This window comes from Equus przewalskii, unplaced genomic scaffold (genome assembly GCF_037783145.1).
Source record: "Equus przewalskii isolate Varuska unplaced genomic scaffold, EquPr2 contig_R2118, whole genome shotgun sequence".
NCBI classification, from domain to species: Eukaryota; Metazoa; Chordata; class Mammalia; order Perissodactyla; family Equidae; genus Equus; species Equus przewalskii.
Window position 1 is genome coordinate 29,453 of NW_027228718.1, and position 13,821 is coordinate 43,273.

General features: G+C 42.7%; 1 protein-coding gene and 1 long non-coding RNA gene across 5 annotated transcripts; one reads left to right on the plus strand and one right to left on the minus strand.

The window, feature by feature from the left end:
* Positions 1 to 208: 208 nt before the first annotated feature.
* USP51 (ubiquitin specific peptidase 51) lies at positions 209 to 4,299 on the minus strand. Of its 4 annotated transcripts, none has more exons than XM_070606982.1 (3): positions 3,861 to 4,153; positions 3,559 to 3,631; positions 209 to 3,394 (listed from the first exon to the last, which is right to left on the minus strand). In XM_070606982.1, the coding sequence occupies exon 3, from the start codon at positions 3,235 to 3,237 to the stop codon at positions 1,219 to 1,221; it is 2,019 nt and encodes a 672-aa protein (XP_070463083.1). In that variant the 5' UTR covers positions 3,238 to 3,394; positions 3,559 to 3,631; positions 3,861 to 4,153; the 3' UTR covers positions 209 to 1,218. The 4 variants fall into 4 exon arrangements, with proteins under 4 accessions (XP_070463083.1, XP_070463081.1, XP_070463084.1 ...); XM_070606980.1 differs by having other exon boundaries at positions 3,559 to 3,755; positions 3,861 to 4,117; XM_070606983.1 differs by lacking the exons at positions 3,559 to 3,631; positions 3,861 to 4,153 and adding an exon at positions 4,161 to 4,299.
* Positions 4,300 to 11,748: 7,449 nt separating this feature from the next.
* LOC139081415 (uncharacterized) lies at positions 11,749 to 13,025 on the plus strand. Its single transcript, XR_011536506.1, has 2 exons — positions 11,749 to 11,860; positions 12,890 to 13,025. It is a non-coding gene; the product is annotated as an uncharacterized lncRNA (long non-coding RNA).
* The last annotated feature ends 796 nt before the right edge of the window (positions 13,026 to 13,821 follow it).

Here is a 13,821-nt window from a genome sequence, read left to right on the forward strand (position 1 = left end):
TTATTTAAATAAAATTATTTATTTAATATTATAATTATATTTATATATCAATATATATTGATATATAAATATCATATAATTAAAATTATAATTAAATATTATTTAAATTTAAATGTAAATTTAATTGTTTAAATATTATTAAAATATATTTAAATTAATATAATTATTTAAATATAGTTTAAAATTCTCTATTTTTCTCTAATTTTTCCTTTTTAAATTTAAAATTTTTAAACAAATTTTGTCTCAAGTCTTGAATTGTTTTAAACTTTTCGCTCAACTTAAATTTGAATTTTCATTCCATTCTGTGTTTTATGAAAGTCTATTTCTTAATCACTAAACTATTCATGAATTTTGTTAACCTTTGATTTTTCAACACATATTTTATGCAAGATTTATTTATAGTAACATTTTATTTCATTTAAACTTTTAGAGTTTCCTCTTTTAACTTTTTAAAACTGTTTCACTTTTTTAAATTTTAATTTATAATTTTTTTCTTGTTTTATTCATTTTACCTTTTTTAAACTAAGAATTTCTAAGAATTTGCTTTTAAGCCTCATTTTAATAATTTTGAAGTTTTAAATTAAAAAACTCCCTGTGATTTTTAAAACATTTCTTTTAAAAGTATTTAACTTAAATTTTTTTCAACATTTAAAAATACTTTTCTTTTAAAATTTTTTTTTTAAATATTTTTCTTTTAAAGCTTTTTAGAATTTCTTTTAAAATATTTTCCTTTTTTTCTAATCATTTGACTGGTCAGCCATAGCTGGAACACCAGTCATGAAGCTTTTTGCTGATGAAGGAATAGTCTCTGACTTCTCACAGTATTTGTGTAGAAACAAATGACATATAGCAGTGTCAGAACATCTCTAGTCTCACTCTCCCCACCTAAAGCATCCTTTCCATTCAATTATGCTTTATGTGACCATTTTCAACCTCTTCTCCCTCCTTTCATTTCTTAAGACTGACTGGTCATTAGTTAGTATTCTTCCTCTTATAGATCCATAGGCCATGGTAAAGTAGGCTCTTTATATCAAGGTGCTAATTGTCATATAGGTGCTATTGTCATTGTCCATTTCAGAGAGGTTTTTGTGTTACTTCAAGAGGTGCTGGTTGTTGCATTGGTATTGTCCTTGTCCATTCCAGGTAGGCTTGTGTGTCACTTCAGGATCCTCACCTATTCATTTCTTTTACTTTTTTCTGGTAAGTGGTCTGGTAAAACTAGTCTTTCTCTACACCCTGTTTGTGATAGAATAGTAAATATCCTTCACTGTAGAGTAAGTCCTCAATGGTAGCCTTGGTGATGACAGCATCATCACAGCTGAACCACTGGTCCTTTTGTTGCCGGATAAAGCTGGTGTAGTGTCCACTTTCCAAAGTTCCATGGTGATTAATCACTGCAAACAAGGAATACTTATTCTCATTGGGTGCACAATCTGTTGGCAGCTGGCCTTCCATTCTGCTGTCTTTAGTGGAGGCCAAAAATGGAGTCATGTCCAGCTCCAAGGGAAAGGAGATAAAAGTATTAATCTTTCGCCTCTGCTTGCCTACATGTTCAAACCGCTTGAGATGAAAACAGGCCACAATGGGTAATTTCTTCATTGTGAGCTGTTTGGTAGACTCCTGGTAGCTTTGGCAACTACTGCATTTGATTTTAGCACTGCTTCCAAGGTGCTCTGGCCTTGTAAACCACTGCAGGCAGTCTGTGAGTGAGGGGATTCCTGGTACGTGGTCATCCCTACTCACTGTGCTGTCAGCCCTCTCTGGACTCTGGGAACCGAATGTGGCATAAGAGCCAGGCAAATCCAGACTGATGTCCCAGCATGGATCTATTGTGGTAGAGACGCTATGGCAAGCCTGACATGTGACATCTGACTGCAAGCCACCTGTAAAGATTTGGTCTATGATGCAGTTACAGCAGTTGGGGTTATTGGCCTCCTGCCCAACACTATCATCTTTGCTGTGTCTATGCAGCACATCTAATATTGCAATAAGGAACTCATGAGCATCCTGCTGCCTGTATCCCGCTAAGTGTTCTGCATGAATCCATATTAGGTGCAGTAACTTATAGGGAATGTGAGGAGTTCGGCTCCCAGAGTACATAGCATGAAAAAGCGAAGACATTTCACAGACAAGACACAAGCTGGGGCTTGTCATTATACATTTGTGCTTGTCAGAGAGGAAGAAATCTTTCAGTAGAGGAATATGGGTAAGTGCCTGGACAATACAATTCATAAAGCAAGTGTTTCCAAGATTGATTAGCCCTCTTAGGCCCACAGTATAGACTGACTTTTTTCTCCTCTTTTTCTTGGGTTTCACCAGTTTTGGTTCCTGTTCTTTTAACTCACAGATTGTTTGCTTCTCTTCAACACCTGATGTCATACACTGTTGTTGAGAAACATCTGTTGAGATGGAAATTAATAACTTCAAAATTTTCCCTTTCGTTTCTTTGGCAATCTGTTCTATGTCTCTGTCATATACGTAATCCTTACACATAAAGCAATATACAACCCCATGATAGAGGTCTACTGCTAAATTGTGCTGTTTTGTTTCTGCATGTTTGTGAATATGTTTCTCAGTAAAGCAGCCAAAAAAGACACAGGAGAGACAAGAGTGGAGTCTGTTCATATGGGTACTACATACATGACAGATGCACGACTTTGCCTTACGTTTCCTAGTCTCTGGGGTCCCACTCCAAACGAAACGCTGGTAGATCAACCGCAGGTTCTTCTGCCAGTTCTTGGCTACTTTAAAGCTCTCCACATGAGAACAGCCCGAGGGACCCTGATCAAACTCCAACTCCAGTAACCAGTCCCCTAAGCCACCTCGATCCCCAGAGCCGCCTAGGTCACCAGAACAGCTTCGCCGTGTCTGGGGCCTGGAACCCAGCCGGGATCTACGCCGAGATCTGCGCCAGGGCCGTGGCTGGGACTGAGGTGGAGGAAGAGGACGGGCTGGAGGTAGAGGTGGGGCCGAGGTCCCGGGACGGGCTCGGGAGCGGGCCCAGCGCTGGGGCCGAGGGCGGGGCTTGCGGCGCAGGCAAAGGGGAGAGGAACTGCTCTGACAGTGAGGGGGGGTTGAAGGGAGCACCTTCTCGTCGTCGCCGCTGTCGCTACCGCTCCACGTCAAGTTCTCCTCAGGTGCGGGCTTACGCTCTTGTAGTGGCTCCAGCTTCATCTCCTCAGCTCCGTGGCCTGAACACGCCTTCGCAGCCCCCACCGCCGCCGCCTCCTCCTCCATTTCCCCCGCCTTCTCAGCCGCCTCCTCGGGTGAGGCTCCTCCCCAACTTGCCAAGCTCTAGCCGACCCAACAGCTGGAGGGCAAGGAAGCTTCTAGAACTTGGGCCATCAGCTCACCGCCAGGCCTGAGGAGAAAGGCCTCTGGAATCGAACTGCGACTGTAGATGGAATGAGACAGGGATTTCTGTGAATGATTTGGCCAGCGTCACGGCCGCGGTGCGCCATTAGCGCCCCGAAACACCTCCCACCAGCCCTTGAGCTCAGCTGGCGGCCGCTGTGGGCTCCACCCCCTCTAGTCAGAGGCTCCCAGAGCTGGTGTTACCTGGTTTAAAGGCGATCGGATCATGCCCAGGCGGGGGGACGAACGGAGGAAAAGTTGGGGGCGGGGATACGGTCTGAGCATTAGGGTGGAAAGAGATGGAACCTTCTTTAAAAAAGGCGCCACCCTCTCAGTGCCTGTCCTGCGCCTTGCGCAGCCTCGCTTTGCTACAGCTTCCTCTGACGTTCTTTCCTTATGACCTAAAAAACACTTGGGTCAACATTTTACCTTAAAAATGGCTGAAAGGATACAACCTATGGAAAATGGGTTCAGAGGAAGAAAGTGTCCCCTTGCTCCCACCTTACCTATGCTTCTGGGGCTGGCCGTGTTCCACCCTTTGCCCCTATCTCCGAGCGCACTCTTTTGGTCAGCCACGCTCTTGCGCCCTCTGACGTTCTTTCGCGCTTGTGTTCCCTCTCACACCTGGTTTCTTGCTTCAGAGCCCTGATTCCCTATAATTCCTCCGAGAATTCGGACTCCTTCTCAGCCCGCCTCACTTTCGGCGTCCCCAGCTTCAGTGCCCGACCCCTGAAGTCCCTGCCCCTTCCCGCCCCGGCTCCGCAACGCCCCCAGCCCAGCTGTTTATTTAAAGGTTTCTGAGTTACCTTGGGCCCCAGGCGCGTGATATAGAACGTCAGCAGCTGCTGGCTGTCCAGGCACTCCTCATCCAGCCTTCTCTCCTGACCTCTCCTCAGGGCTGGTCACACGGGGGCCGCCCCCTGGCCCCTCCCCTCTCGACGTGTGGCCCCTCAGTCGTGGATTCTGCCCTCCTGTAGTGATGAATTGCACCACTGTCCATTGCAGTCAGACAAACCTCTTCCTGAAACAACTTCTACTGGAAGTAACTACAGGGACAGATTCTAGAGAAAGCTCCTGAAATGGAGATTCTGGCCTCATCTGTTTACAGGCCCACTCTCCACAGCAGAAAAAAGATTACTTGGCGTGGGGGTCGGGATGGGGGTGGGAGGTTGCAGGGATGGCAACTCCCTGGCAGGAATCCCTCAAGGACCCATCAGAGTCTGATCTCTGGGAGTTAAGTGGAGAGAGGAATATTATTCTGGAGTGTGGGGAGAGGAAGCGTAAGCAAGGGCTCAGGCTCAGATAGGAGAGCCCAGGCACTTGCCAGCTGTGTAAGCTCAGATAAAACACCTAACCTCTCTGAGCCTTAGTTGTGTCATCTGTTAAACAAAAATGGAAATAATAATAATCCTAACCTGTTATGAACACTAAATCATACTATATATAAAGTAAAGGATCTTTATGGCAAGCTTTATCTTTCACACCTCTCTTTCTGTGTCCCCACTTTAAAATCAGCCTATAGCACAATGCCTGATACTTAGAGTAGAGGAAAAGAGGACACGTCTGTCTTTCAAAGCTCTCCCAAAGTTATTGCTCAGTTCACCGGATTGTCCCTCCTAAGCAGTTCATGTATGTGAGCATGCATTCAACACATGTGCGTGGGTCCTTTAATTGTATTACTGTGCTGGGTTGTGCTGTAAGAAACACAGCAAAACGATTGGTGTTCTCCGGGAGTTTAGCCCAGGAGATTTTTCCTTCTCTTTCACAGATCCACTGTCCAAGGCCACAACCCCCACAAAAGCTGCTGTCTTCAGGGCTTGTTGCCCTTCCTGTCCAATCCCAAGAATACTCCTGCTCATCAGTGAGGGTGTTTAGTGCAACATTTAATCTCTCTGGGGCAGTCATGCACATCCTCTCTAAACCTCGGGATTAGAATTCACTTCTCTCAGGCTTGAGGGTAGTATCTTGTAGATGCCTTTCCCAAATGGATGTCAGTGATTTTAGGATGTCAACGGGATTCCATAATCCATGTGAATTTTCAGAGTGAGTACAGATCAACGTGGTCTTGGAGAAAAGAACCACCCTAACCGTCCTGTAGCTCAGAGTGACTATAGGTTGAGAATTTCAAATAAGAGTCAGTCTCCTTCAGAGGAATATGTTTGCAGGAACCTTTGCCTGGGAGACAAGAGAGCAATGCTGTTACACTTTTCCATCATTATTAGCTGCATTTGTAACCTTAAGCAAGCTACACGTCATCTCTACAACTCAGTTCCTCAAGTAAGAAAAGAGCTGGTTTGACCTGTTGGCAACCCGGGACAACTTAGCAGTAATCCTAATGAGGTTACTTGGCCTCCAAGTCAGCTAATGGCCACATAGCTGAGTGGAAATGCCACCGCCACTCTCACGGTTCTAACTGCCCCAACCTCACAGCGGAGAAAGAGGGCTTATTGTTTTCAGGCTAGCATTTTCACAGCTAAGCTCTGGGTATAGGAGCCTTGAGAAGGAACCTCAAAAGATGGGATGACCCACTCAAACTGCGGGGCCTTTTGGTATGTTAGTTTGTCTTCTTCTGGAGTTTTCAAAGGACTTTTATTAAAAATAATATAATAATAACAAGGATAGCAGGATTTTCCAACACCAGAGAACTTGGACCTGTGTAAATATTGGAGATTTAGATGTGGAATTTGGATAGATTGCACCAGAGGGTGGAGGAGTGCACTCACAAGGTGGCAGTGAGGTGAGAGAAGCAGAAATGGGGTCACTAGTGGGTGCCTAGGAGGACTTTGAGGGGAGGCAGGGTCAGAGAGAGGAAATAGTCTGCCCTCCTGCTAGTGAGTGAGTGGGTGGCACAGGGAAGATGAAGGCCTCTGATGGCCTGAGGGGCAGCCCCTCCTACCCCCCTTGCTTCCTCCCCTCCATCTGAATTACCCATTGTCTTGTGTGTGCCTCCTTAGGCAGAAATCTGCAGTGGAGTAAGGAGAGCTCAGTGGCCCTGGAAGTCCCAACAGCATCACCCCTACCTAACAGACAGTCATTGCCTCCACATACTGGCCTGCTCCACCCAAGCTGAACCTTGTGATTCTGATCCACCTCTTGACAATAGAGCACTGAGGTCTACAACAGGGAGAGGGAGCAGGTCCTCAGGATTCCACAATGACTCCGAAGTCACCCCAGGGGTCCTGCCCCAGCTGCATCCCCGGAGTTGGCTTTGGTCTGGACCGATCTCCAAGGATCTGGCCTCCCTCCTGGTTTCCCCTTGCTTTATACCCAGCTCAAATGTTCCCTCCTTCAGGAGGCCTTCTCTGACCCTCCGGATCTGGAGGGGAGGGGGTCCCTCGGAGTACAGCAGCACTACACAGGCAAGGCCCTGCTGGGCCCAGCCTCTCTAAGAAGAGTCCTTTTGGGTCCCTCAGTTTGGACCCTGCCCCAGCCCCTCACCCTCTCCTAACCCTGCCCCTTTTGTCAGCAGAGGGAAGGCTGCGTGAAGTGACTGCCCACAAAGAAAGAAGTTGTCCTGTGGCAGTGTAGCTGGAAAACACGTCCAAATCTCAATCATATAAAAGTACCTGGAGGGAAAAGTCTTTGGAAATGCAGACTAATTTAGAAGGAAAGTACTTTTTTTTGGTCCCCCTAAGTAAGGACATTTGCTCAGCCATAGCTAACAAAAGAGTTGCTCATTTCTGGGTTAGCAGACCTAGATGGAAATGCTGACTCAGTCATTTGCTAGTTGTGTAACTAGGATGAGGCACAATAATTTATGTCTCTTACAATTTATCAGCTAATGCTGGTGCTGAATGCTGATGCTGCTGGTATGGGGACAGGACTTTGAGAACCACTGCTGTGGGTTAATGTATAAAGAACCACAGGTCAAGGCCATCTGGCCTTAGTAGCAGGAACCCTTTCTGAGGTGGCTGCTTTCCCAGAACTATTTTATTGTGGCTTCTCTTATGGTTTTCTAACTGCAGCAGGTGTTGGGGGTGGTTTGGGGTGGAGTGGAATAGGAAAGAGAGGGATCTGGAAGAAGCCCGCATCTGTGCTCCTGGCGCCTCAGGACCTTTAAAATGGGCCCCCTGCAACCTCACGCAGCATCTTTCTCTCAACCTGGGCCTCTTCTCCTCGGTCACCTCACTTCTCTGAGGCCAGCATTCCAAAAGGCAGACTTGCAGCCATTGCCTGCCCCTGACTACTTCTCCAGGGAGAATGCTGTGAACTGGGTTTAGGTCTTTGGGGACCCACATTGCCTGCCAGCCTCCTGCCCCCTCCCCACCTGGATCCCTTCTTTTGCTCCTTTTCTTCCCTGTGCCCCAGCTCTTAGCTGGTCTGCCCCCAGCCTTCAGAAGCAGCAGCCTCAGACACCACTGCTGTGTGCACTCTCCTGCTCACAGACCCACGGTGACTCCCTGTGGCCTCTTGGTTTTTCAAAATGGAAACTTCCCAACTCACTCGAACTCCCCCCACCCAAATATGCCCAGCCTCATCTTCACTTTCTGCCCTTCGTGACTCTGGTGCTTCAACCGCAGAAGCCTCTGTATTGTCCCTGTCTGTGAGAGAACATACATGAAAATACCCAACATGTCAGCTCAACTCCTTCCTTTTCCTATGGATTCTCATTTTAAAACATCTCCTAGCACAGGCGTTCTCAAACTTTTAGTGCCATGGGACCCTTTGGCAGCTGGATGTAGCCTGTGGCTTCCTTAGGAGAATAATATTTGTTTATAATAAATGCATAAAATTAAATATGCAGGATTATAGCAAATTTATTAAACTGAAATATGGGCTTGCAATTTTTTAAAAAATACTGTGATTTGATAACATAAGTATGTCTTTATTAATGCATTAAATAACAGTATCTAGTGATGGACAGAGTAACTACCATAATTTCAAAGCAGTGATGAGCATAAACAATACTTTGAGAAGTGTGAAACAAATGTAACATGATATGAAAATCTTTATTGGTGACATTGTCACATGTACTACTAATATTACTGTGGTCTCTTGCCTAGGTTCATAATTGAAGGACATGCTCAATTTAAGGCAGAGGTAGGTGAAAATAAAGAAAGACACTGGTCTTTTTCCCATGCATATGCACAGACCTCTCTGAATTCGATATTCTGACTGCTCTTGCTTCATAATGCCCTGAGCACTTTGTCTGCTTAGTGGGCAAATGTATTACAAACCATCTATTAAGTGCATATTATGTACTCTTCTCTACACGCATTAAAATGTATCCTATCACTGGTAGTGCAAGGTAGCTATCATTATCCACACCGGAAAGTTGGAAAAACGGAGGGATCATTTCACATTGACTCAAGATCATACAGATGAGAATGAAGCCCTGGAGCCTTCAGAACTTTTGACACAGTGCTATAATCTGTCTCCTTATCATTTTTTTGCTCCAGCTCTTTAAATGGTAGAATGTAATTGGAGCATGTGGCTCAGTTCACTATGTTTCCACACAATTCTGAGTAAATTACTGAGTATTTGTGGGGGGGAGTCAGGAAACCTCATTCATTGAAGAAGCCAACAGACTGCATGTCCCAGTAGGGGAGGGGTGAGGACGCTGGAGCTATAACTGGAGGATCCCTTCAGGTCTGACTATGCAGAGACTCTGAAAGAGGGGCTTACCTGGAGGCTCAGCAGAAGGGCATGAATGTGGAGTTGATATTCAAACAGTACACACCAGTAACCATAATTTTTTTTTTAGTACTGAAATATTTCCGTGCCGGTAAGTATATATAATAGAACCTGTGAGAAGTTTTAAGGTAATGACATAAATTTTCACATAAATCATTAGATGTCATGCTGACCACTGCTAAATGGGCATCCTATTGCAGTGACATCTGAGAAACATCCACGGTGCTTATTGACTGCAAGTTTGACCTGTCTCATGGTAGCCAGTGCAATTGCGTTTTCCACTTTTTATGCAGTACTCAATGCTTTAGAACAAGTCACTACTTCGTCATTATGTTTAATTTACATAATTGGTACTGCTGCTGAACACATTGGTTTTTATGTTGATTTTTAAATTTTCAGTTATTGTTAGTTCTCGTTGAAGAATAGTTATAGTTCTTTTCAATGGGTAGAATATTTTGATATCTAAAATTTTAAGATTTTTAAATAAGAAAAGCAAAAGCATGCAGAATCAAGAGAGCACCAATTTTAAATAATTATCTCTACCGTTATGTTAAATGTAAAGGGCCATGAATCTTCTGAATCTCTGGGAGAATAAAAGAGATTTTATAATAACAAATGAACTGCTGCCTGGCTCATCTCAGAGCATTGTGAAAAAAGTAGAATAGTCTATATCATCTTTTGGACAGTGTAAGAATCTGTAAAAAATAAGACAATGTATATATCTGACATGAAAATCCACCCGATTATTTAATTTTAGGAAGAAGTGGTTTATTTTATGTACCAGGTTTTAAAATTAATATTTTAAATAGATAATATGCACAAAGCAGAAAATTCAAAAAGTACAAAATTGTATGTAGTGAAATATTTCCCTCCCTCTCCTGACCCCGGGCCCTAGCTTCTCCCTGCCAGAGACAGCTACTATTTCTAGTTTCATGTGTATCTTTCCAGAATTATTCTACGGAAATACAAATCTAAATGGGTACTGTCTAGTTCATTTTTAACACAAATGGCAGCAGTGATATAAGCGTTGTGCTTGCCAGTGTTTTTAAAACTGACATATATCCTAGAAAGCATTCCATGTCAGAACATAAAGAATTACAAAGTTACAGTTGTGTAGGAGGTATAAGTCTGGATGTCTAATGTACATGGTGACTGTAGTTAATAATACCACATGGAATAATGGAAATTTGCTAAGAGAATAGATTTCAGGTGCTGTCACCACACACACACAAAATGATAACTGTGAGGAGATGATATGTTAATTAGTTTGACTGTAGTAATCATTTCCACGTGTGTATGTATGTCAAACCATGAGATTCTATACCTTAAATATATACAATACTTATTTGACAAGTCATTCTTTAAAAGTGCAATAGGGTGATAGTAGCTTTTTTTTTTTTTTTTAAAGAACATAAAGAGTTGCTTTATATTTCAGTGGCTGCATAAGATTTCTGACCTTGATAATTTTAACCAGTTCCTTTATGGTAGATATTTTGGTTACTTCTTACTTTTCGTTCTTGCAATCAATGCTGCAAAGAATACACTTGCACAAGGTAATTTCACACATCTGTGTATCTATCAGTGGGACAAATACCTGGAAATTTATTCAAAAGCTGTTTCCTGAATGTCTACTGAGTGCCAGGTTGAGGACTCACACTCAGGATTACAACACGCTTAAGTTGCACACTCAAGTTGCATCACGCAAAGTGACGCAACAATGCATGATCCATTGTTGTGAACCCCAGTGGTTCACGTGGTTGTCAATATCAACAGTCAGGGCACAAAACAGCCACAGCAACCAGGGGAGGCTGTAATCCACGCGGTATCCATTGGACACTAAAAGCACTGCTGCTTTCAGCCCCAATTTTGGGGGCCGCCACAAGAGCTCTGTACTTTCCCCCCCAACTTTCCACATCCATCTGTGAAAACCAGGACTTTTCATGTCCCAGGGAGAGGCTTCCCAGGACACAGCGCTTTCGGTGCTAAAATCGGGATAGTCCTGTGCCAACCGGTCAGTTGGTCGCCCTTCAACTGTTTCAGCCAAAAAGCTTTGTAAAATTTTACTTAAAATGTGAAACTTGGAAGGAACACCATCGGAAATAACTTACCAAACTTTATTGTCTGTGCTTGAGAGAATGGACTTAATGAGAAAACACCCAGATGAACGTGTATTGGAATTTGAAAAGATGTTACCAGTGTAAGGCTGGGGAGAAAGTCTGGAATTTTAGGCCACATGTCAGATAATTTCCCAAATGTTTTACTTTGGTGATAAGTTGTCATGTTCAGTTATCTCTGGCTGGCGCACAAAAAGATGTAAAGTAAATATTCAAAAGTCTTTTCCGTATAAACTTTATGTTTACCACCATATTTCAAATAACTACACATTGAAACAATGAAAATAGGAAGAATACTTGGACCTCGACAGGCTCCCTATAGCGATGGAGCTGCAAAAGAGTTTAGAAATTATATCAAGCCATGTCTGTATACTTCAATAGAAATTGACTGTTAAGCTACAAAACTTCTAGCATGTGTTAAATCGTTTGATCATAAATAGTTTGTTCAGGGGAAAAAAATGAATATATTTAAATTTTTCATTTCTCTGCCGATGTATGTATTGAGCTAAATGACCATGCTGTTTGTAAATTATTTTGAATATCATCTTTGCATGTATATGGTCTCAAGGTTTCTTTCCCATGCAGGCCCTTGTTTAGAGGTGGAAGGGGTTCTGGAAATCAGGATAGATTCCCTTCAGCTCTCAGTTGCTTCCCTGATTCTTCATTGGGATTTATCCTATTGCAGCTCCATTTCCAACCATCTTGAGTGCCCAGGAGCAGGGGTTGGCCCACTCTGTATGAGCTGGATGGTAAGAAGGGTAAGTGACTCCAGTGTCAGGTGGCAACCCTAGATCATCTTCTTTTCTTCTCCTCTTGCCAGCCCCCACCTCACAGTTTGCCAGTGATTGAGAGACTTGAGGCTCCTTCCATCTGCCAACAGAGTCGATCAGACCCATGGAGATCAAATGCTCTGGATTTTCAGGGACAGGTCTAACTACATCTAAATTTTATCATTTTGAAAACTACAATTTGTTTAATGTGTGGGCAAATATGATTCAATTTTTATATCTTTATGAGGACTCATGTGCCTACATTCACAAACCAAAATAAAGTCAAGAGAAAAAAAGCAGGACATAAAATCTTATTTATGGTATGACCTTGGCCATCTAAAACATGCATATGCACAGAATATAAGAGGGGAGCAAATACATTGCAGTACAAACCGTGGGAATTTATGGGGATGCGATAACATTCGACTTTCTTTCCTCTTTCTTTATTTCCACAAACTAATCTAATGTGCCTATGTTATATTTTCAATGGAACATCCAAAAATAATAACACCTTTTTCACATCACTTTTTTCTATTTTTGTTTTTAAAATATAGGTTTTGTAGAACGGGACAGCTTCTCACCTCCCCTTTCTGTCGAGGATCCATCCCATCTACACACATACACAGGCACATATGCACACACACACACACTGGCGTATACAGACAGGTGCACACAGGCACACACACAATTTTGGGAACTTGTCTCAGTTAGCACCCTGTTCTACCACTAGCGCAGCAGTGAACAGAGGTGTGACATTTGGTGGGGCACTATGGAAAGATTGCCACCCCCTGTCCCAGGGTAATGGATCGCCAGGGATAGAGGACCCCCTAGGCAGAAGTTCCTAAAGAGTGCAAGATTCCTTTGCTATGTTGCTATTGCCTTGCAGATGGTGCTGACTTTGGTTAAGAGGTGTGCCCTTGGTTCTGACCCCTAAAAACCTCTCTGCACCTCAGCTATTTTCTCTACCAAGCTTACATATGAGAGAGTTAATGATTCCTTTCACCTCGTTTCTTCTAGGTAAGAAAATTTCAAGCGCACCACCCTCAACGTTCTCACCAGAGGTGCGTGTTATTGTTTACATAATTTGCTGCATGTCCTTCAACAAGAACAAAAAAAGTGATTTCTAAAAAATAAAATACGTTTAAAGACTCAGGAAGACATCCCCTTCTTTCAAAGTACTTTCTTTGGGTAAATAAACATTGCTTCAAGTTGCAGAGCCATTTCCAGCACCATTTGCTTAAGGATGGCTTATTTCTGCCAGAATCTACAACTGGCATGACATCTATGAATATGTGATTGCTATTTCACAGGCATTTTCCATATTTCACTTGCTATTGTTCCCGTGAACGTGACTATTTCTTATTTTTTGTGTTCCTCATCTCTTGCCCCCACATTACCCTCTGTAATGCAAGCATTTCATTTTTTATTTTTAATTTTTATTATGGAAAATTTCAAACACATAAAAGCAGAAAGAATAGTACAATGCACTCCACGTACCCATTAAGTTCAAGAGTCATCAACTTCAGCAATCATTAACTTTCTTCAATTCTTGTTTCATCCTATCCCCCATCATACTAGAAAAAAAAAATCTTTTCTTTTTTTTTCCTGGAGTATTGTGAAGCAAAGTGTAGACATCAACCCATTTCATCCAGAAATACACTTTAGATAAGTGTATTAGATAAATTTATTTTATCTAAATAGATAAGGACCAGTTTTAACATAACCGCGGCACAATATCATATCCAGGAAAATGACCAAGACAGACTTAAAGTCATCCGCTACCCAATAAACTTGTTCATTTCCCCAACTATTCTCACAAATGTATTTGTACATTTCATTCGATCAAATTAGAATCTGAAAAATTCCACACATTGCATGTGGTTATGTTGCTTAGAGTCTTTTAACATATTACATCTTCCCCTCAGCATTTCCGTGCCATTTATTTGTTG

What these genes read in the sequence shown, in the direction of transcription:
- USP51 (XM_070606983.1), bottom strand. Translation starts at nt 3,237, where the DNA reads ATGGAGGAGGAGGCGGCGGCGGTGGGGGCTGCGAAGGCGTGTTCAGGC.